General features: G+C 48.0%; 1 protein-coding gene and 1 pseudogene across 1 annotated transcript in view; both read left to right on the forward strand.

Moving 5' to 3' along the window:
- LOC144146936 (uncharacterized) overlaps positions 1 to 2477 on the forward strand; it is an 8216-nt gene extending 5739 nt beyond the window's left edge. Inside the window, exon 3 of the mRNA XM_077678895.1 lies at positions 907 to 2477. Coding sequence (XP_077535021.1) covers positions 1198 to 1998 — 801 coding nt within the window. The 5' untranslated portion in view covers positions 907 to 1197 and the 3' untranslated portion in view covers positions 1999 to 2477. The remainder of the gene's footprint in view (positions 1 to 906) is intronic.
- A 16710-nt stretch (positions 2478 to 19187) lies between these two features.
- On the forward strand, positions 19188 to 21217 carry LOC144146517 (uncharacterized; annotated as a pseudogene).
- Positions 21218 to 24857: the final 3640 nt, after the last annotated feature.

Consider the following 24857-nt stretch of genomic DNA (forward strand, 5'->3'; position numbering starts at 1 on the left):
TACACAGGTGCCCTTCCAACTGCCTGCGTTATCGAGGGAGGACCCCGCTTCCCATTTAAAGGCATCGAGTGCTCTGCTCCCCCCATCAACACAACCCCTCCCATTGTTTGGCGTTCGCCATGGTCGTTAATAGTTTGGGCTGGTTTCGCGAGCGAGAATCAGTGGCAAAGACGTTTCAGCAATTACGTTTAAAAGAGCGACTGGAGTGCCGCACAGTGCGTGGCAGAGTATAATAGAGTTCTGAGAAGAAAAATTCTGGAGGAGGACAGTCTTCTAGCCGACTAGACGAAATCACGCTGCATTCTGTGAAATGTTCGAAAGCCGGTGGTGAGAGGCTTCACGCAGAAGGGTGACATAGAAAAAATGGGAAAACATTAGATAACAATCCTGGCTACATAATGAAAGTATAATCAGTAATCCAGTAAAATTGTGGTAGACGAACCCAGAAAGATATTTAAATTTGGGGCGCTCTTTTGACAGTGCTTCTTTTTTTATACGCGTCTGCTTACAGGTCCACTGTTTTAAAACCGAAGCAGACAAAAAAGCATGCGTTTCTTATGGAACACTAAAAAGAAAGAAAATCCAAGTGAATAAAATTAACTTTGCTATTGAGTAAGGTGGAGGCTTTGTATATTTTGCTTCCGAAACGAACACTTATTTTTTACGTTTGTCATGTCTGTGTTTTTACGACAAATGTTGTGAGTACAAGAAAATTGGCAAGGCCTTCTGCTTCTTCTCAGTTGAATTGATAAGTAGTTCATAAGTGTAGTTATGCAAGCATTACTTCAAAAAAAATTAGAAAACTGATAATCTAGAACAAAAACTTGCAGTTTTTAAAGAACAATTTATTGAAAAAGTGTGCAAAAATTTGCTTCGTGTCCTGAAACATCCTTTTTTTGTTCGCAGGAAATTCCGTGTTCTCCAGCGCCCGTGAAGAAAGTGAAGGCCCTCAATGGCAATTAGACATGGAACGATTTAGTTCGCAGATGCAACAGTGGTTTCAGAATGCCTTGAATGATTATCAACGCATTCTGGGGATGAGCCCATTGGGTGGCGTCTTTAACTTAAGTTCGGTGATGGACACGCTGCCTGCTCCATTCCAACCAAGAGGTGCCCAGAGCAATTTATCAGCCACTGTAGAAAGATCTGCTCAAAGTGAGGGGAGCTCCAATTATTCAAGCTGGAGACAGTCACCTGATGACAGCACTGCTTCTTCACCTCCACCACCTGGCCAAGCAAGAATCAGCGAGCTGCGTCACCACGCTCATGCCGCAGCGCAGTTCGGACGAGAACAGGATACGCCGGGTGGAAGCGATCAACCTAGACCGTTTGAACCCAGCCGAGGACCACCGGGTTTGTTTCCAGAAGGTCCCAGAGGGACAGGGAGGCCGAGGCGTGGTCGAGGGCCACGGAGAGAGTTTCCTCCTGACCAAAGGAGGCGCTTTGAAGTCTCATCCGAGGAGTCTCGAGAGTCTCGAGAATCACGTGAAGATGTTTCTCCCAGTAGTGGTCGAGGCAGGCCTGGTGGGTTTCCAGATGTTCCCAGTGGGACGGAATGGCCGAGGCGTGGCCGAGGGCCGCGGAGGGAGTTTCCTACCGGCCAAAGAAGGCGTTTTGACGACTCATCCGACGAGTCTCGAGAATCTCGAGAATCACGTGAAGATTTCTTTCCCGGTAGTGGTCAAGGCAGGCCTGGTGGGTTCCCTGGTCGAAGGATGCCCGGGTGGAATACAGGTAGGTGGAACCGACGCCTTCGTGGTCGGCTTGCACCCGACCAGAACTCGTCGGAGGAGTCTCAGTCTGGTCAAAATAGGGAAAATTCACAAGGCACTGGACAACGTGGGAGGTTCCCGCCTGGCTTCAGTCCGCCCGGTCGTTTCCCACGTCCTACTGGGCCACCTGGTCTTTTTTCACCGGGGCAGCAACCAGATCTGGCTCAATCAACAGGAGTCCCACCTGGGCTTGGCGATTACCGATCCGGAATTTTTTCTCGCCTGAGACAACCCGCAAACCAAACCCCGTTTGGCCAGAGCAGAGGCGGCGAGAGTTTCCTGGTTCAGCAACCGCCATCGCAAGAACCAGCTGGTCAATCCTCCAGCAGCGAGGGCTCTTCTTTTCAGGCCGTAACTTGGCCAAGTTTGTTTAGTCGAGGGCAACGTATGCCTAGCGGTTACTACGTCGGAAACTCACCACGCCAAGGTCCGTCGGGTGCAAATTTTCAAGGCCAGTTTCCACCTGTGGGGCAGCCATCTGGCCAGCCACCGCCAGGGCAGCGCTCCTTCGGAAATTCAGAAGGGGGGCAGGGCCCATTGGGTCAGCCATCATCCATCCAGAATGCGAGGAATCGGTTCCCATCAGGCTAACATGAACAGAAAGAGAGCAAGACAAGTCAAGAATAAGTCTGATGACCAAGCATTCCTCTTATATCCACACGCGTGGGATTCGCGCAGCATTTTGGCCAAGAGCATTATTTGCGTTACTAAACTCAAATGTTGCCTGTAATAAACTTTGTAGTTGTAAAGTATTGTAGTTTCTTGTTTATAAATATTTCAATGTGTTAGTACCCCATTCCTTAAAATCCTATTCTTACTGAGCCGCTCACACAGCTAAATTAAATGTATGAGTGAGTTGGCGTGGCAACGGGACTTGCCTTCATCAGAGTAAAGTTACATGATTTTGCTGTCACAAACATTTGGAACACATTTCTTATATAGATTTGCAGAAAACTGTGAGAAGGATCGGAAGATGTTTCGCAAACGGATCCGAGAGTATGCATGCAGTCGGGCTAAGCCTATGTTAAAATAACAACAACAAAAGAGAGAGAAAGGAGAGAGGGAGAGAGAGAGGAAGGGGTCGTATATACAAGGCAGCGGTCAAGGTTGCTCCACGACGGGGCAACGTACCTGATATGGGCCGCAAGTGCGGAAGACTAGTCAATCGCGGTTTCAAAAGGAAGGGAAAAGTATACAATAAGGTATTCAGTGGGTTGGGAGACTGGTTCGGAGGGATCCATACAGCATGAATGAAGAATGTGTTTTGGGTGTGCCCCCCGCGGTTGGACAGAATAGACACAAAAGAGCCTTGCACAAGAGCTAGCAACTGAACAGGAAACAGGTAGGGTCCATAGACAACAAGCGGTAAACGTTTCTAAGTGGTGGGGGGAACGCGGCCTCCTTCCCAAGGACAAATCGCAATGTTGAGTCGCATTAGGCTAATAAAGCTGCTGTATTTGGGGAGTTTTTGCGAATTCTGATGGGAAACTCAAGGGTAGGGTTAATGAAGGATGTGATAAAAATTATGAAGTCGCCAATTTTAATCGAGCGATATGCAAGTTAGTTTTCCGTAACTTTCATTAATACCAAGCGTCGCTGACCCAAACTTATAAATGAGATAAGATTCCCGAACCTCGCGGTCGTGGTTGGTTTTGAAAGCGGATTCTAAAATTGTTGCTTTAAGATGTTCAAATGCATGCCCGCGACCGTTCACATGTCTTGACAGGGGCAAATAAGGGCAACTTTTTGCATGACAGCGGTGATTGTTGAATCGTATTTGGAAGGGCGTTTCAGTTTGGCCGATATATTGCTGCCTACAAACAGTGCACTCTAGAAGGTATACGACATTAGCAGAGTCACAGTTGAAGTGACCCTTTATATTTACGTAGTAGTCTGAAGCCGTGCTGGTGGCTCGCTGTGCAGTGGTCTTGTGTGGGCATACTTTACATAGAGGTTTATTACACGGCATGCAACCAGAAGTTTCCGGTCGGCTGATACGAGAGTTAGTAAGAAAGCCGCCTAAATTCTCATTACGCCGGTAGCCAACGCCTGGGGGTTCGGGCAATATGCTTTTTAAGCGTTCACTTTGAATTAGGATATTGTGGTGTTTTCTTAGTACGGTTGACACTCTTGGAGCGGAGGCTGAGTGGGTTAGAACTTATTTTGTTTGCGGGTTAACGTTCGGGGATTTTTCTTGCAGATTTCGTTACGGTCTAATTGGTTGGCTCGCACAATAGCGTAGTAGATAACTTGTGCCCGATATTTCTTATTCAGAAGGGTGGTCTTGAGTTCTCGACAGTTTGAGTCAAAGTCGGCTTGGTTCGTGCAAATTCTCCTAAAACGGTGGGCTTGGCTGAACGGTATTGCTGTCTTACATTGTCTGACATGGCTACTTTGGAAGTGCAAATACTGCCGCGTGTCTGTCGGTTTTCTATAGAGTTTAGTTTGAAGCCGACCTTGGGAAGTAGTAACGGTGACGTCCAGAAAGTTTACACTGTGTTCCGAAGAGGAATTACCAAGCGAAATAGTAGGATGGGCTAGGTTAAATGCCTCAATGAAGGGGAGGAGCTCCGCGTCACCGTGCTGCCAGATCATGAATATGTCGTCAATATAAAAGGTATATTGACGCCATATTCATGATCGACATATTCATGATCGACATTGACGACATATTCACCACTCTTGACATGTCGTAGACGCTCGAGTCACGGCCGGGGGGGTTAAAAAGAAGGTACCCTTCACCCCGACTAGTCCGAGTGGCGCTGGCTACCACCCCCAAGTGCAGGAAACGAAAAATACATTAACATAAATACCCAATAAAGTGGTGGGGAAGCAGCCCCGCCGGTAGCGTAGTGGTTATCGCACCAGACCGGTATTCTGAAGGTCGTGGGCTCGGATCCCACCCGTCGGGCATTTTTTCACCACTTTCTTTCTGACTCAAAACATTTTTCATCTGTTACTATGTATGACCTACCGCATTCCCCCCTTTGCTTTCCGAGGTTTTCATGACTGCCAACCCTTATTTTGTCTTAATTCACTGAGCACCTCATTTCCCATTTCTGATTCGCTATATACAGGGTGTCCCAGCTATCATGCACCAAGATTTAAAAAAAAAGAAGTCGCGTAACTCGAAGAAAACCTAGTGCATAATGTTTGCACTACTGTGAAGAAGCGGAGAGTAATTTTTTCGTTAATGAGACTTAATTAATTGATTGTAATTAAATATCTAACTCGAAAAATACTGTTCTAATCACTAAAGTGTCAATGAGGCACTTGTAGGTAACCATGAGGGGCATCTAACTGCGCTATTTTCAGCGACGAACTAATTGCGTACTCATTTATTCTGACTGATAAAGGAAACCCGCGAAATATAAAAAATACCACGTGACGACGCTTCCGCGCGCATTGTGAAGCAGCGTCCCCAAACGAAGCTGATTGAAAGCAACTGCTTTGCGTTTTACCGGCCCGAAGAGACAGCGCTTCACCTTGATAATAGCATGCATGGAAGGAGCAGCAGCAGCAAGATTCGCGGGACGCGTGTGCAGATAAGGAACAAACTCGGTCGCGATTTCTTCTTTCTTTCTTTTGTCTATTTCATTCTGGCTAACTCAGAGGCAGACTGTTTGAGGGCGTTGCTTTACGGTGCGCGCGGAGGCGCCATCACGTGGTATTTTTCATATTTCGCGGGTTTTCTTTATCAGTCAGAATAAATGTGTACGCAATTAGTTCATCGCTGAAAATACCGCAGTTAGATGCCCCTCGTGGTTACCTACAAGTGCCTCATTGACACTTTAGTGATTAGGACAGTATTTCTCGAGTTAGATAATTAATTACAATTAGTTAATTAGGTCTCATTAACGAAAAAATTACTGTCCGCTTCTTCACAGTACTGGGAACATTATGCACTAGGTTTTGTTCGAGTTACGCCTTTACTCTTTTTTTAAATCTTGGTGCATGATAGCTGGGACACCCTGTATATATATAATATATATATATATTTATATATATATATACATACATACATACATACATAAATCTACTGCTGTCCACTCTTCTGGCATGCGGAAGCTTAGACAAAATAGAGTGCTCCATGAGTGAGAGGTTTGCTGGGTATTGTGGAATCATCACCAATTTTGGGAACTAGACATGAACAAAATGTTGTTGATTCCTCTTTCACAGGAATCGGTGAAACACTAAAGTGAAATGTGCGTTTGCAGGATCAGTTGGATGTTTTTTCTGCGTCCATATGAAGTTGAACATCACTATTTATATTTCGCTGGTATGACACCGTCATACGCATCAACACTATAGACACTGGATTTCACGCGCCGGTGCACTGGGTAAACACGAATGAAACCACACACGCTCGCAAACCGTGCGAACGAAACCGAACGGGTTGCCAGCGAATCGTTCACTCACGGTCCGCTGGACCGAATCAAGAGCATTATTTGCGGAGCTGTCTTGTGGGTGTTTGGCGAGCGACGACCTGTGAGCCCGTCGCTTTGGCAATTGTGCGACCACTACATTCCTGCTCCGTGGAGTGTACGACAGGCTGTCGCGTGGCGGGGAGCTCAGCTGGCGCCAACTGTGGGCGCTCATTTGCATCGTAATGCACTACTTCGCTTCAACTCTATTACACGCCAGCACAATCTAAACGCAGGAGGTCATAGGAAGGTTATATGGCGCGTTCATTCACCTGCGTGCGCTCCAGCTCATAGCGCAGTAGGTAAATCGCCTGGCACCTCCCGTTGCGGCGACGGAGTCCCCGTCTGGAATCCTGCCCCATCACTGGAACTATTTCTGGCGATGTCATTTCCCTGACGGATATGACGTCAGTCAGATCTTAGTGGATCCCGGCATAAAACTAAGAATTCGTGTTAAAAATTACGCGGTGCTAAAGCTTCGCCTCTAGGCCTGAAACGAGATAGCATTGTCGCACTCGGCAATTAGAGAAACTGTGTGGTTAGCCCGGCCCCGACAAGCGGCAGCCCGTCCCCTCCGCGTGAACCAAGATGGAGTGGGGGCGGGCGCTTAGCGGCGACCGCATCGTACCCCCTAGCGGCGCTTTTCATAGCGTAATCATTTTTGACGTGTCAACCGGCTTTTTACCCAAATCGAGACCAAATCTCAGAGGAAACGATTCAATACAGATGTCAAAGGGATACTGGTATCGGAAGGAAAGTTTGAGGATTCTGAGATTTCATACATATATTCTGGTAAACGTAGGTCTGAAGGTGACAGGATGACTCGGCTGTACTTAAAAAGAAAGGGCGTCACGGTACACCCGAGGTCGTTGCCGCAGGCGTTTATTGTAGCCGTCAGTGCTCATAAGAACCGTTTAGCAGTTGGATGCAACGATTCCCAGTTCATGTAAAAGTATTTGAGGATGGATCAGTTGGTTTACCTGTAACTGGCATGGGCTGCTGCGAACACAGGGCTGCTCCCACCGTCGGAAGTAGGCCAGAAGCTCACAGTACAGGAGGAACAGGGTGTGCACATATAAAATCCGGTGAACACATTAGTAGAGACACATTTAGGCGCAGTCCACATGAAGCCAAGGTGGAATACGGATTTCGTCCAGCAGCTGCTGCCGCTCTTGCAGTCCCTTCAAGAACCGCTTCCGGAGAGAGCACAAACATTTTCTTACTTTATGCAAATGTCCTGTGCGGCGGGTAATTCCCCACCTACTTCTTCCTTTCGGATCGTCTTTGTTGTCTTCTGCTCTTTTTCCTCCTGCAACTTGTGCGTCATGGCATTCGTGTTTAGGTTCATGAAAATGCGCCTATAAATGTGGCACTGAAACAGGCACTAGTCGGGTGTTTGATGTATGCACCTAATGCCCTCTAGTGGTTTGCGTGGAGCGCTCCCGCCACCTTGAGCAACTGATGCGTTCCTTAACACCAGTCTACTTTGTCCGAACAAGGCGCCGGAAACATTCAAGTGCATGTATGGCCCTCACCTAAGCAGATCCCACGGCTCCGTCTGATACGCTGCTACACAAAACTACGCTTGCTGCCCCACTTAAACACCATGGAACATTTAAACTAATTTATCAGCAGCCATCCGACGCCTTCGTCTAATGCTTGATCCTAAGGCACTCGCCATAGTCACTCAGAACTTGCTGAAAACCTACCGCTCCGCTGTTCTAGTGACATGGAGGGGGCACAACAGTCACACTGAAATACAAGATGACCACGCCCGCAAATATCCCAGGAATACGCATTATGGCGCCCCTTGTGGAACGTCCTCAGATGTTATTCGCCTCATAACGCCAAATATATCTCTTCAACTCAAAGCGCCCACCGTCATGCCTCCGCGCGGCAGCGACCCTCGGAGGGTCCCCACCATTGATATACATTAGGGCTTGAAAAGCAATTTCTCCTGGTTCGGCCCTCACGCTGGCTATGGCGAATGGCTTCCGCCTTCAATACCACGCTTTATTTATGTTGACGTGCCATTTCTACACCGCTTGGTATACACAGCTCTGCATTGAAAAGCTGACACATCCTGTTCCTCGCCTTCTGTGGTAGGCACTTCTACCTTCTGCCAGACGTTGTCTCGTGGGTAGGCGTGCACACCATGGTCTACTGTTTCGATGAGTTCTGGAATGCAACATTGATATTCTTTATGGCATATGGCGACCTTCATGAAAAATATCTTGAAATCGAGCGCCATGTTTTGATTATGACGCATAGGCAGAGCCACTGGCCGCGACTATTGCGGTGTTCCCTCGAACCCCAAAAATTACGGGTGTTGTTGTACCGTAATTTCATATTCGTTGTGTATTCTCTTTGTTCGATTCTACCCATTGCTTTTGAACTAATGGTTTATCTGCGTCTTTTTGTTGAGGTTAAAGAAGGGATACCAAATGACCGATTTTACTTACTTTTGTGCATTGCGAATTAAGTGCCTGCTTTGTACTGATAAAATTCGCTTCCAAAACACATTCTTTGTTTTGTTTCCCTGTCGCAAAAAAATTGAACCGTGCGTCTGCAAATGCCAGTTCACTTAAACAAAAAAGATGCTTCCGCTTCAAAAACTCCGCTTAAAAACACCGATTATTGCGCGCATTGCTTCTCCGGTGTATTTTTCGCGCCATCATCACCATATCTATGCCACTGCAGGGCAAAGGCGTCTCCCATGGATCTCCAATTATCCCGGTCCTATGGTAACTGCAGCCGATTTATCCCCCAAACGTCTCGGTCTTTCTGCCGCCCCCTGCCACGCTTGCCTTCACTAGGGATCCACTCTATTGCCCTTAATGAACAACAATTATCTTGCCTTCACATACATGCCCCGCCCGGACCCATTTCTTCTTACTAATTTCTAGTAATATGTCCTTCACACGCGTTTTTTCCCTGGCCCACTCCGCCCTCTTCTTGCCCCTACCATCTTCCGTTCAATTGCTCGCTGAGTCGTCTTCACTTTAGTTGAACCCTCCGAGTGAGCCTCCAAGTTTTGTGGTCGTAGGTGAGTACCGGTAAGATGCAGCTGTCATATACTTTCTTCTTGAGGGACAATGGTTGGCTGACATTCATTGTCTGAGAATGCCTGTCGAATGCATTCCACTCCATTCTTGTCGTTCTAATTATCTCTGTCTCATGGTTGGTATCTGGCGTCACCATTTGGCCTAAGTAGACATATTCGCCAACCACTTCCACTACCTCACCACCAATCTCAAACCGCTATGCTCTCCCGAGGTTGTTAAGCATTACTTTAGTATTTTGCATATTAATTTTGAGACGCACGATTGTACTCTGCTTGTCCAGTGCGGTAACCAAGCTTTGCAATTCGTTGCCCGAGTTACTTAGCAAGGCAACGTTATCAGCAAATTTGAGGTTACTCAGATAACGTATGAGCGCTAAAACGCAATTGTAATCTTAAATTTATCTTACCAGTGATCTGCCAGCAATCTCATTTTGGCACCTATTACAGCACCTACTATAGCGGCCTCGTCGGAGAGAAGCGTGCTTGCCATCACGATGAGCCGAATGGACAATCGATCATTTACAGTGAGGCTATTTAAGTCGTCTGTTTCTACAATCGATTTTACAGGAGGCGACGAAAGCCCTTTTACGTTGCCTGAGCGAAACAAACTTGCATGGACTACTATAGTGCCTAAACCGGGACTAGAGTGCATGCCTTCCCACTGCTATCTCTTCCTCTTCTCCCGCCCTCTTTTTTATCCCCTGAACTCCACTCCCCCCGTTCAGGGTAGCAAACCGGGTTCTAGAATGTTCTGCAGACCTGGAATATTCTCCGCGGCCTGCTAATCCAGATGAAAAAAGAGAAAATCAAGAAGGAGATGATCACCCTCCTCCACAAGTCATCTGGTTCCGAGCAGGAGCGTCTTCGACAGCTTCAGGAGCTCTATTTTCCTTCCGATGCTTCAATTCCTCTCCCGGATTACACCGGCGGCCCCAACGAGACCTTTGTTCGCCCCATCACGGTTGCCGAAGTACGGGCTGCTCTCACTCGTGTCAACGTTCGGTCAGCCCCAGGTCCTGACGGCATCACCAACATGCTTCTGCGGAACCTCATTGGAGCCGCAGAGCAGGCGCTCGCAGACTACATAAACACAGTGTGGACGTCGGACTGTCTGCCTGTTTCCTGGAAAACGGCAAGGATCTCACTTATTCCCAAACCGGGCAAGGAATTGGCTATAGCCCATCTCAGACCCATTTAGTAACATCTTGTCTGGGCAAGTTACTTAAACACGTCCTCCTGGCCCGTCTGAAAGCCTATATGGATGATCAGAGTCTGTTCTCTCACATCATGCTGGGCTTTCGTCCTAAACTCTCTGCCCAGGACGTTATGCTGCAGCTTCAGCATCGAATTTTGGATAACCCCCTTATCTTCCGGCAAGACACTAAAGTCCTCATGGGCATCGATTTGACCAAGGCATTTGATAATGTCACTCATCAAAGCATACTGACCGGGCTTAACCAACTTTGCGTGGGACCACGCACATACCGGTATATTGCCAACTTTCTTACTGGTCGCACAGCATCACTCTCGGTCCTAGGCCCTGAATCGGATCCCACGCCCTTGGGCAGTAAGGGCACACCTCAGTGGTCAGTCATTTGCCCTTTTCTGTTCAACGTGGCTATGCTGCAGCTCCCTCCCCTCTTGGAACGCATCCCGGGCCTGCACCACAGCATCTACGCGGATGGCATCACCGTTTGAACCGCTGGGGGCAGCGATGGTGACATTCAAAACCACCTTCAACAAGCTGCCAACATCATCGCCACTTACGCCCACGAATCGGGACTCAGCTGCTCACCACAAAAGTCTGAGCTCTTCTTCTATCCCTTGAAGCGTTTCCATCGTGATGCCTGTGCCCCTGATATTCAGGTCACGCTACAAGGCAACCTCATTGCGCAAGTCCCCTCCATTCGCATTCTCGAACTCCGAATTCAAGAAAATTGGGTTAACACTGAAACTATCCGCACCCTTGAAGACACAGCTGACGAGATTGGCAGACTTATCGCCTGCATAGCCAACCACAACCATGACCTCAAAGAAGCTAACCTCCTTCGCTTGGTCCAAGCATTCAATACCAGTAGCGTCACATACGCCACCCGCTTTCTCAAGTTTACCCAGACCGAAATTGGGCGCCTCCACTGCATCATCCACAAGGCGGTCAAGCTGGCCATGGGTTTCCCACGTCACACCTCTACTGACAAGCTTCTTCCCACCGGGACATACAATACCTTCGAGGAGCTTGTTGAAGCCCAGCGTGTTGACCAACTCCACCGCGTGGCCTCTACACCGACGAGTCGCTCTATCTCAACAAAACTGGGCATCTCCTTTGCTACGCAGCACGAAGATAAGGTCAGTTTGAGTGACTCTCTCCGATCCCGCTACAGTGTGGCCCCCATCCCACAGAACATGAATCCTGCCTTCCATCAAGAATGCCGCCTTGCCCAGGCCAAAGCCGTACACAAGACCCATGCTTAGCACCCCACTACCCTGTACGTCGATGCAGTGGAATATCCCGACCATGCAGCAAGCATCGGCGTAGTCAACTCCCGAGGAGACTCTGTTGCTTCATGCTCGGTGTCCACGCCTCACCCTGAAGTTGGTGAAGAAGTTGCCATTGCCCTGGCCCTTACAGCTAGCACGGCCAACGGAATAATCTCCGATTCGCAGACGGCTGTTCGGAACTTTGCGACGGGTCGTGTATCCCCCATCACCACACGCATCCTGCAGACAGCACCGAATGCGCCTGCACATTGGCCACGCCTGATATGGACACCGGTCAATTCGTGTCTTCCGGGTAACGAGCTGGCTAACGAGGTAGCCCGAGATTTTTGCTGCCGGGATGCCTCGGGTGCTGCCTCTCCACCTCGGGCGGGAGGGAGGGATCGGCTGGTTATGTATCGGGACATCACGCAGCACTACCGCCTTAGTAGGGCGCACTTCCCCGGCCCCGCTCCCACCTGAAAGCGTAGGCAGTCTGTTCAGTGGCGTCGGCTGCAAACTAACACCTTCCCGCATCCCGCATTGTGTCACCTCCACTTCCCAACGCGATACTGCCACACGTGCACATGGTGCGGCGTGCCTTTCGCTTCCCTCCACCACATAGTGGGCGCGTGCCCCTCTAAACCCTATCTCTATGCTACTCTGTCCCTGCCCCTTACCACTCTGGAGAAATGGAAGTCTACGCTGCTCAGCTCCGACCCAGAAGTACAAGAGTGTGTAATCCAGCTGGCCGAACTCCAAGCTTCAAGCTCCAGCCGGCGCCTCGTTCTACAGCTTTGGATGAATAAAGTTTTTACCACCACCACCGGGTTCTACACCTGGTTATCCTGCCACCTTTCCGTCCGTTCTTCTTCCTTCTTCTTCTTTGACCATTTCGGCATGCCGATGCACAAACGTCGACAGGAAAAGGACATGTTTTTGAGTGTATTTAAAGGCCAACTAAACTCAAACTTTCTAACTCTTGAAAACCGTATTTCCGTTTAGTGGGCTTAAAAAGAACGCCCCATACAAAATTCAACAGCTTAAATACGCCCGTGGACACCGCAAGCGGTCAGCAAAAATCGTCGATTTTAAAACCGAAACCGAAGAGAGCGCGGTCATTGTAGTGACGTTGCAGCCGTCCAGCGAGCGGCCGGCCGGGAACCAGCTCGGGAGAAAGTCTGCGCTGGAACGTCACAGGCGCGTCCTGGCTGTTTCCGCGAACCGCCGGCACGTGCAGCGTGGTCTGCGGCGGAGCCTTTTAAACGCTTCTGTCTGATTAACGAGAAGTTTCAGGGGGCTACAATTTGTGTCCCAGCTGATTTGGGGGTACTTACTACGCATTAAAAAATCAATTTGGGTAGAGGTGAAATTTCAGTGCAGTTGGCCTTTAAGAGAGTCCCGAAACTTGGCAACATGAAAAACAGTGTACTAGGCAATTGTTCGGTGGTCTACGTAATAAGTAAACGTTTCAAAAGAATAGTAGAAATGCCAGCACACAGCACGTGCGTCTGCGCACCTCCTGGTATGCGAAGAAGAAGAAAGTGCCACCATCTCCGGCAAAACGCCTGTTCATTGGACTAGCAGTTCCTTCAGAATTGACCTTGTCCTTGGAGAATCGAGGAGTTTGGCAAACGGTAGGCAACATTTTGCTCATACATTGTTCATAAATTACGCAGGTGTTGGTTGTATTTGCTTTGTTCAGATGTAGGAGCCCATATGTTCGTGACGGTTGGTTCTTTGGTAGAGTGTAATATGAGGCACAGGCTGTGTTCTGTCAACAGCATCATATTAAAGAAGAATAGGACAGGGTCAGCGGAGTGTCGTGACGGCGACGGCTCAGAAGGGCCCAGCAAACAGATGCGAGTTCGTTGAAGGTGAAAATGCAAGAGGGGGGGGGGGTACTCAAAAGGGCGTCCATTTTTATAAGTTGAGCGCAGCGCCCCGCGTTAAACCACCGAAGTGCTGAGATCCAACCCTGATACTACAGTCAGTTGACTAAAATGTAGTTCACACTCAGTGCTTGAAGCTTAGTACCTACTATTTTTGTGTACAATTGAGCTCACCAATTTTTACGGGCTCACCATTGAAATAGTGGTGTGTGCCTAACACTTTCTTACTCTTTTTTGCGTCCAAGAGTAGGACAACGTCACCCGCAAGCCATCGGCCATCCCGATGGAATCTTTGACAGGTGAGGCAAAAATACCTCAATAAGGGGGATACCCCTGAAGGTATACCGCTAGAAGAGGAAGAAACCCAACTGTAAATTTAAGTTGCAGACGTGTTCGCTGCAAGGCCTTGTAACACGTCGGAGCAATGCGGGGTCGTTGACCCTCTGATGACGTGTTGGAACAACTCCTGCGTCTGCCCCTCCTTGGAGCCTGCAGCCCAAAGTGGACTGTGCAATACCACAGGTGAGGTCATCAAAACAGCCCTTCTTGTTGGTTTATGTCATGGCAAAATACCACAAAAAGAAGTAAACGTAAACCGCTCCTAACTACCTCTACTTAATTGCACTTCCGTCGTCAGTTACCGCTGAAATCAATGTTTATATTGCGCCGAGCTCTTGAAATGCCCTGTTTCATTTCAAGCGCAAGGCTTCCGCATGGGTTGTGCAGTACAGTCCATAAATTCCATAAATTGTGCATTTTCGCAGAAAACGGCCTGTTTCCTACGTTGGTTAAGAAGAGTTGTCTTGTAACATCGACAAGCATTTGAAGGAGACGCTGAAACAGGCACCACAATTACACCCAAGGAAATAACACCAACCATAAATTAGGTTTGAATAAAAATATAGGGACATTATTACATCGCTGATAGTGAACGCAACCTTGATCCTTACGGCAGCAGTGTCCGATTGTTATATCAAACGCGCTAAGTGTCAATTTAAGGCATTTGTTGAGACAGACTCCCAGTTCTAAATAGCCTGTTCGCGTTTCTGCGACAGCCCGGCATTTCTTACGTGCCCACATTATCACTGCCTGCGCTAGGCATACTCGCGCATAGATTTAGTTATCCTGCACCCATATTTCGCTTTAATCACTAATATTATCTTTTTTTCCCAATGCACTCCTTGAAAACAGCACAAAAAATTGCTTCTGATCCGCTGATCTTGCTCAAATATTTAAAGAATAAAGTGTGCAATCGCACCTGCCATGTGGACAATCTCACACCTCCCTCTGTCGCTGCACACGCTGCCAATGATAAATGCAATCGCGTATTGCTGGAGTCCGCTCGCTTTTTGTGGGTTCATACTGGATGCCTCTTCTGATTGGGTCTTTTGTTTGCGTAGAGCATGAAAGAGGGCGACCTTTTTTTACTTTAGTGTTTTATTTTACTTCGCCTTTCTTCCCCGCCACTTTAAACACGGTGTTTTTTAAACTGAAGCTTTATATGGCTCAGCGAAAGCAACATTCTGCGGTCCCGTGTACTCAGAAAACTTCTTCGGCCGAACCCTTAAGCATGCATGAAAAAACACGCTGGAAAGGAGTTAGAAGTAAGGTGAGAGAGATTGTGCTAGCTTATCTCTGTCGCCGCAGAGTGGATGCAAATCGAGCTACTGCGTGGAGCATGGATCAAGCGATAAGGGCGGGCAGGAGAGGTGGGCAGCGAGGGCGGAACAGCGTCGACGTGCCAATGGCAAACACAGGCTGCAGGTTACTTCGGTATGGGAGGGCCACGCGTCATACGTACTTCCGAGAAGCATGAAGCTTACAATCAGCGACACCGCAAGTAGGAATAGGAACGGAAAAAGGCCACAACCACGCAACGTATAACGAAGATTCTAATGAGCTATAAGAAAGCACGTAGAAACCGACCGCGTAGCACAGCTCGGTATCGTAAAAACCAATCCAACGTGTCTTTTTCGCACGTCCAAGGAACGCCTTTTCTGGCTTGTCACTGGAGCAGCCCGTAATTGCGCAACATGCTGCCAAGCTCGCGCGCTTTGCGAGTTTGATTCGTAACCTGAGACATAGTAATCGAGAATTATTACGAGAGGAGTTGTGCGCTTCCAAGTTACAATGCTGAAATTTGTGACAAAGGTAGAAATGAGATATGCGGAGAAGAACAAATTGATTACGCTTGGTGATTCTCGCTATGAGGAACCAACAGGGAATTTCTGGGACGTGTGATACAGTCAAAGCGGCGAAGCGGTCAATGTAACCAGAGCAGCAACTATTAACGGACGATCATCTTTCGGCTACATTTGCAGCGAAATGAACAGCTACGAGTCGAATATTTTGTTGTCATGAACTTCGAAGTGATTTTTACGTGCCCCTGACATGGGCGCTGCCGAAGAGAGCCCGACGCTCGTTATCGTAGCGCGAGATCACAGTAACTAATTGTTGCGTTTACAGCTGTTACCATGTGTTATACTGCACAAAGCCCTTGTTAGAGTTGAATTGACGTTTTCGTCTTTTCCTTGAAAGTTGACAAATGTAATTCACTTACAATCCGCCACGTCATAGGCATGGTGCCAGTTTACGCTGCTCTAAGGAAACGGCCCTCCAACAGATGCGTTGGATTTGCCCTATAGGGAGAGGGTGGGAATAGGGAATCTTTTGCAGTGGTGACGAGAATGTCATTACAATTGAAGATATTAACAATAATAAATCAAAACAGTATCGTCTTAATTATTTTCCTTCTGATATCAAAGAATCAAATAATCATAAAATTATTCACAATTATATTTAATCATTTATTTACGCGCCCAGGGACAACCAATAGGCCTTTACGGGCCGAGGATACCATCATTTAATGATCATTGTAGGAGTCTGCGAGGAAAAGGGGGGGGGGGGGGGGGGAGCCCCGACCCCTTAAAATCGGTCGCTGCCGCTGGCAGCGACTCGAATATCTTCGCTGACATAGTGTGAGGTATCTCACATATCTCACATATTCGATTCCCATATCTGGTTTTCCTAATTGAGCCAAAAAATTACGTTTTCGGGCTTTTATCCCTCGAACCTGCACCCCTGGCTACGGTGTGCACCAAAGTGGAGAGCTCAAAAAAATTATCTAGAGCTGGACGTTTTTTAACGTGCACCGCTCGAGTTAAAACATTACGCTGACGGGCGAGCCGTAGGAAGGGCGATACAGCGCATGTTGGCCAAGAGATTCTGTAAGAATACATATGAAGGAAGTATTAGTCCTTAGTTCCATTGGTATTCGGCTGTTTGACACAGCTTTATACAGCGGAATTGGGGCAGGATGGTCTTTTCGTGATAAAAAATAAAGAAGTCAAATTCGATAAAATGTAGGAAAACATCCCGCCTACAGTATACGGCAGACTTCCTCTCGACTTTCATTTCTGCACCCCCCCCCCCTCCCCCCTCACAAAAAACGAAAACATTTTCACAATTCAGCCGTATAAAGCTCTCTGAAGCAGCTGAATCAGACAGCCTTTTTCAAAAGTAGTCGAGGCCTTCGGAGCCTCCGCAGTTCATAGCTTGCACTGACGATGCTGTAGCTGCTATGTTGATGCACTGGTTGCACGGTGGAAGGCTGTGAACTTGTCTACCGCTCTTACCTCGAGCAGCACTGGTAATGCTTAGAGCACTGCTCCAGAAAGGGCTGTGGTGGTGACGTCACATGGGAGCTATGCATATGCAGGATCTAAAATTAACTTTGAAAACACCACAGCGGCTTGATCTCATTGTTGAAAAATTAAGCTCGAACTACAAAACACGGGCAAGAGAGAAGTACAACACCGGCGCTTTTGTCCGGTGTCGTCCTTCTTTTCTAACCTTCCTTATTCGTTGTCCCTCTAAATGTTTCAACAATGTATGTTCACCAACTAGCTCGACTCTCAATTTCACTGCGGCTTAATCTCATCTTAGTGTTATCACAGTGATGACTGTTGGAGCGTGAGACGGCTGCACCCTTTCACCGCAGTCGCCCCGTTCGTGCCGGCTTCCCTGGGTGACGCCTGCTCCGCCAACGTCAACTGCTCGGCGTCGGCCATCTGTCTGTCTGGTCGCTGCAGCTGCCCCTATGGATTCCTGCCCGCGGACGAGCGGAACTGCACCGCCATCTACGCTACCACCGGTCAGTCGCTTTCTCTTGAATCTCCTGAAAATTGGACATGCGTAATAATCATCATCAGTCTAGTTGTGCCCGCTGCAGGATAAACGCCCTTCCTTATTAATATCTCCCGCCACGTGTGTCGAGTGCTAGCTGAGTCCAACCTTTCACCTCAAATCTTCGTACATCATCCCTGCCTCGACTGTTTGGCCGACCCCCCTATTGCGTTAACTATCTAGTGGCGGCCACTCCGTTAAACGGATGATCCAGCTGCTGTCCCTCATGCGCAGACGTGCCGACCCGCCCATGCCCATTTCCATCGTTCAGTTTCAGCTACAATGTCATCCACACCTGTCTGTTCTTTAATCCACGCAGGTGTTTTCTTATTCATAAATGTAGCTTCAAGCAACAGTTTTCCATAACCTGTTGGTGTTGATCGGTTTCCTTTTAAAAAAGTAGCCTAGTGAGATCACAAGAGTGCGCCCATTTGTCACTCGGACGTTATTTCACTAAATGTTCCCCTAGGAATGGTTTCACTCAGTGTACCGAGGAAAATGAATGAACCAAATGTTAACGGGGGCTTTTCAACAAAAATAAACATTTCAATGAAGGGAGGTATGGTTCAAAGAAAATACGAGAGTTTGGAAAAAATGTCAAAGTAAAAATGATATTTAGATGTCGGGCGCAACATGAACAGTTCAAAGCGTGGACTAGTGTGTCCAGGAGGACTTATGTCGGAAGACCAGTGAACGTGTTCGGGCTCCTGTTTTGTGAAACTCCACGGCGAGTTGAGAACGAAGCGGGCTAGTCGGCTGGCTAGGCTGCGTTTGACCCCTGTTTAAAAGCGTCATTTCTCAGTCGTCTGGCATCTGTAGATAATGTGTGGTCTGTTTCTCAGTCCGTTGCACTCATTATTTTCCGATTCAGCATGTGACTGGTACGCATCTTATAAAAGAACGAACTCGGGCCCGAGCCCGAGCGCGGCGCGAGAGCGCAGGGGATTGTAACCAGAGCGGGCTGACAGATCCGCGGACTTTACGGGCCCCAATATGTTTGTAGTACTTCCCGTGGGCACGAACAGATCCGCGGCCCGCAAAGGCAGTCCTGGTCTGGCAACCATGGTAGCCCCGCGAAAAAAATGGCAGGAAAATTTGCGGGTCTGGCCAACACCGTCTTGAAACAAGGCCTCTCCACTTCCCTTCGCCGGCGGTGTGACGTCACCCCACCATGCCCGAGCCAGTACGGCGTTCTGTTTCCCTTTTTCTGCAACAGATGGCGCGACGAGGCGAGGGAGACAGACCGTACGGACGCGCCGGCGAAGCCACGTTTTTTCGGCGTGTTGCGTAAGCCTGCTAGTGGTGTTTTGTGGTTGTGCGGTTGCAATTTGCTTTCACGATTTGTTGTGACCTACTACATGTACAGCGCATCACGATGGGACGCTGTTGTGTGCCCAACTGCAAGGGAAATTACGACAACGGGCCTAAGGTGCGTTTGTTTTTGTTCCCGAGCGATCCTGTGCGGAAAGCGAAATGGCAGCGTGCCGTCCGGCGTGACGACATTGACGTGTGTCAACTCAAGAACCCTCAGGTAAGCGTTCGAATACACCCTTTTCTTGAAAGCGTAACATTCGTATTTAACGCGCTGTCATGGTTTAGCTGCTCACGCGTTTTGCATGTGCTTTACGCGTTGGTCGTCGGGGTGCTGTTTCCTAAGCAAGCTGTGCAATCGCCCATTGCGGCTTCGTTATTGTTTATAAGAAGAATGCTGTATCACTTTTGCTTTATGAGGTGGACGGTGTCAAGCTTCACGGTGCATTACTTCGCCCCTTCTCTGTGTTACTATGTGCAGGTCTGCGAGCTTCATTTCAAAGCGGAGCACCTTCGAACGACGTCAAAGTACACCGACGGCGATGGGCGGACTATTGAGGTTCCGATGAAGCTGACCCGGCTGATGCCTGATGCTGTTCCTACCATTTTTCCTGGATGCCCGAGTTATCTCTCTGATTCTCAAACGTCACGAGAAGAGCCCGACGTCAAGCGAAGGCGAAAGGAAAATGAACAGTTGCTCGAAGCCATCCAGGAATCAGCGCTGGCATTTGCTGCGGAGCAGGACGAGAACAAGGTCGAAAACTTCGAAGATATAACTTCTAGGCTGACTCGATTGCATCAAAAGAAGTTCTGGTCACAAACAGTCTGCGAAGGCTGCGTCATCTTCGCTCACGTCAGACCTACAGATCACGCCCCGGATCTCCTGTCGTCAGTGTGTGTGTCGTCAGACCTGTGCGTGCGCGTGTTCTGGAAGCGTGTTCTACTGACATCGAACGACAACCTGAAGATTCCGGAAAAAATCCAGGATTTTCGAAGGTTGGTGGAGCTTTTAGATAATGTGGAGGACTTCTGCACGACAAAAGCACCCCAGGAGGACGATGAAGTGAATTCAACGCTCCGTCTTGTGTGCACCCTTTTGCAAGACGTTACAACTGAAGGGTTGGTGGACGATGAGAGGGGTGATGTTCTGAAATTTCTTAAGGAGCAGTGTTTTCTTTTGTCGAAGAAAATCAATGGTTTGAGGTACTCCTCTGAACTGTTAGTTCTGGCTAGCATATTATTTACCATTTCACCACATGCGTACAGGTTCCTACGAAACAGCGGTGTGGTCATTTTGCCACATCCTAGTACTGTTAAAAGAGTGTGTGGCCGACATGATGTTAGCCCATTACAGGAGCAGTCCGAAGACGGTTTCTTGCGGTACGTGATCAGAAGGGCGAGTTCACTGAATTCACATGAGCGAAATGTTACGTTGATGGTGGACGAGATACATTTGCAGCAGTACTTTGAGTATAAAGGCGGCTGTGTGGCAGGCTCTGCTTCCAACAGTGCTGAGCCAGCAAAAACTGTGCATGTCTTCATGGTGCAGTCTCTTCTGTCAACCTACAAAGATGTAGTACATGTCCTGCCGGTGTCTAGAATTACAGCAGAGGAGCTGCATGATGTTCTGAATAAGATAATCATAGGCCTAGAAGATGCTGGCATTCATGTAGTCGCAGTGATAACTGACAACTACTCAATTAACCGAAAAATGATGGCAATGTTTGGCAAAAAAAAGGTGCCAGCTTGGATATCGTATACCCACACCCTGCGAATGCGCAGCAGCCGTTGTTTCATGTTCTTGATTCTGTGCATTTATTAAAATGTGTTCGGAACAACTGGCTTAACCAGAAAAATTCGGGCAAGTGTCTGTACTATCCCACGTTTCAAAGCGACTCGCCGGACAGTCGAAAAATGGAGGGTGCTTCATTCAGTTCCCTAAGAGAACTCCATGAGGCAGAACAGAGCAGCATTGCAAAAGTTGCGTACGGGCTCACCCACAAGGCTCTGCACCCCAGTAATCTCGAACGACAAAATGTTCGACTGGCCCTTAAGGTTTTCAGCGGTTTTGTCTCGGCAGCTTTGAGGATTTGAGGTGAAGAACTAAGGCTCGAAGTGACAGAAGGCACGGCACAATTTATTGATGTCATTGTGAAGTGGTGGGACATTGTGAATGTTAAAAGCCCTCACAAGTGTCAGCGATTGCGGAATGTTTGGCAGGAGCCTGTAAGTGAAGTAAACTGCCACCAACTGAAGTATCTGGATGAATTCGTTGACTGGCTCGATAGCTGGAAGGCAGTAAAGCAAGACACAGGCAAGCTGACGACTGAAACACACTCCGCCCTCCGCCAAACAACGTACGCTCTCATAGAAGTTTCCCGGTACTGCTTGGAAGAACTTTGCTTCAGATATGTTCTTTTTGGTAAATTTCAGGCAGATGGCCTGGAAGCAAGATTTGGAAAATACAGGTAGCTGTGTGGTGCACAGTACCACATTTCAATCACACAACTATTTGAAGCAGAGGCAAAACTTCGCTTGCAGGATACGTTGATTTTAGAGGATTTTCCTGAGGCTTCAAAAGAAGGTGAGAAAGAGCCCAACCCTGAGGTGCTTCTGGCCAAGTACAACATACCAGTGCTAGACAGCGAGCTAAAGAAGCCTCGCACAGATATGCCGGCTGTTGCGTATATAGCTGGCTACTGTACCCATGCTGCCTTAAAGCGTCAGCCATGCGAAGATTGTTGCATGCAGCTGACTGTCGCAGAAAGAGTACTTGACCAAAGCGAAAATGTGCTCATAGACGAAGTGAACCGGGGAGGTCTGAAGTTCCCGCAACCTTTTGTGGTACACGCTGTACTGTGTACGAAAGTTGTGTTGGAGCATTGTACAAGTGACGAGTACCTGCTTGTTTTCCACAAAGAGAATAACCAAAGGTTGTCACAGCTGAGCATGATGATGTTTTTGTTGTCTGATAGTGAAGGCCTCGAAATGTGCGCTAGCGGTCACTGTCCTGATGTTGTCCTCAAAAATATTTTACGGCCTGCTGTGAACACACTGTTAAAAATTATGCAAGTACTAGAAACGACGCCTTGACAAAAGCAAAGTTAAGTGTCAAGCAGAGGAAGGTTCTTACACTTAAGTGAAATGTGCTCTCGAAGTTGCATGCCTGCCATTTTACTAGCTCGTTCAAAATGAGTACCATACATCATTTTATTTTGTCCATTGTATACCTCTGTGAACGCTTCCATACATAGGTGACTTCTGATCTAAGTTCATAAATTTGCCTTTATGCTCAGCAATAGTGCTACATGTGCTTATGCTCTTCTTTTCTTTGATGTACTCATGATAATGTATTCCTAATATCCACATTCGCAGCTCTTGTTTCTGTATATATGTTCCACGTGCTGTCATTGGATATAAATGTGTTCATATCATGTTTTCGTCTCCAGTTGATCTTGTGAGTGCTTGAAAAATATGTAATTGTCCTGTAAAACCAAGACAGTGAAAGCTGGTTCTTTGCCCCACTCCTGTCGCTCTGTTATATATTCAAGAGTTTCAAAATAAACTGGAAAGGCGACCGCATGCATGACAGTGGCGGCGGCACCGCACGCTGCCCCGCTAAGGAGTCGGGCAAGGTGCGGTGACGTCACGGCGGCAGTGGAGGGGCCTTGACCTTTTCTAGATGGTGTTGGTCTGGCACGCCCTTTCCTCCGAAACACCGAAACGAAAGGCGACGTCAGGGAAACGCGTCACCAGCGATTACATTGCGCACACACCGGTTGGCTGTAGACTGGTGGCTGTCGATGGTGCGGTCGCTACCAACGCTTTCCCGGAAGCTGCCGGTCAAGTAAAACCGCAGCGCACAAAACACTTGCTTCTAGACAGATATCGAGCGAAAGCCGCTTCGAAGTCGTCGCAAACGGGGGTCAATCGCCAGTTTACTGCAGAGGCAATGTACATAATTTTTGTAAAGATAAAAAGCTGAAATTCCTCATTCGTTCAAAATATATGTCGGGGTAGAAATATGGCGGCTACGGCGACCATGTACAATAAACCGTGCCGAAGCAGCGGCCGCCACGAGCGTTGCGAGTTCACCTCAGCCGTGAAAACCCATTCCCGAGTTTTCTTCGAGTTCTAATTTTAATCAAGCACAGCCAGCCCATTGTTGGGCGCGGCGTAGTGAACGAAGCCCCACCCACCAATAGTGTCGACATTGTCAACGGCGTATCGTCGTAGCCACGAAGTCGTTATTTGATCCCCGCTAGCAGTGACAAGAACTTACACCCAACAAACTTCAGTCCCCAGACCAACGTTTGCCAATTGTGCCACAGACAGTCGCGGGCGTGTTCGGTCCGAACTGCGTTCTTTTGTCCGACCTGATAGGAGCGGCCAAGATGGCATGACTTTCCTACGGGAGCCTTGTTTATACACCGTGAAACACAGTTGATGACAAATGCACAACTTCAATGACTAAAACGCACTCGCCAATGCACAAACGCACTCTTAACACGCTGAATTGGGACAATTTCTGATAAGCGCTTACCGTGCACACTGTACAAAGCACGTAAACAAATGCTATTTTTGACGTTCGGGGCCAGGGCATGTTCGGTTCACTACAGCGAACCCCTTTGCTTACTTGGGCTGTGCTTGCGCCGAGCTGTACCAGGTCTACCCTCGTGCGACGTAGCAAACATAATTGAGCAGAACAGAAGACCAAGAAAAACGGACCGCACCGTGCCGGGCATGGCCAACAGCCAGGATGGGGACTTCAAAGTAGCAGTAGGGTTATATAGTTTATGCTAAGCAATAAGTATTGGAGATCGATTTCAGAAGGTGGTGCGTGCGAATAATATCGCAAGCCGAACTTCATCAACGTAAGCGGCCCCAATATGATGCGCGGAATACGCCAGGCGTGCTGCGTGCTATTACGCCAGTGTCGCTCGTAGTGGGTTGGACGCTCCACTATCGCTATTTTGATAACCCAAGCAGCTGGAAACTCGGAAGTAGGCAGAACTCGTGCCTTCTGGAACAACGCCTCTGGTCCATTTTTAAAGCGAAAAGTTTCTTCGTTGGACCAATGGCGTCCTGTAAAAAAACTAACGCGTTTCCCCATTGACCAGTCGGCCGACAGAAAAGCTCTGATAAGATCTTTCGACACAAGGTGCGTGGTGGGTGAAAACTCGCTTTAATTGCGTGAAGACGAGTACCTGAAATTTGCGGAAAAGGAACTGTTCTAGATTAGACAATATGAGCATAGATCATGAAGAAGGAATACAATAGTATATCTCTATCTCAGAAAGTGCGTATCAGTATTATACAGTTATATCGTTCGTAGATGCGTTTACTTAGAGCGCAAAAACTCGCCGCTTGTGTTCGGTCATCGTTTGCAATTGCCTTCTTTAAGGATTGACCACCGATTGTGCGCACTGTCAGAGAAGGTTGGACCCACTCTTAGCGAAGGGTTTGTTGCACTGTTGGCGAAACTTCTGACATTAGGAAGCTTTCATTCTTCTCACAACCTTCTTTAGGAAGGGATGGTGAATTACTTTTCCTTGGCTAGGGGAGGTGCAGCAGGGTTTTCCCTTCTAAATTTCTTATTATGTGGTTTATGTAACTGCTGCCTTCATCAAAGCTCCCTGAAACAAAACAGGCTTGTCGATGTTTTTATACGTCAGATATATATATATATATATATATATATATATATATATATATATATATATATATATATATA

The sequence above is a fragment of the Haemaphysalis longicornis genome, unplaced genomic scaffold (genome assembly GCF_048455015.1).
Source record: "Haemaphysalis longicornis isolate Haplotype H1 unplaced genomic scaffold, Haemaphysalis longicornis Haplotype H1 scaffold_7, whole genome shotgun sequence".
NCBI lineage: Eukaryota > Metazoa > Arthropoda > Arachnida > Ixodida > Ixodidae > Haemaphysalis > Haemaphysalis longicornis.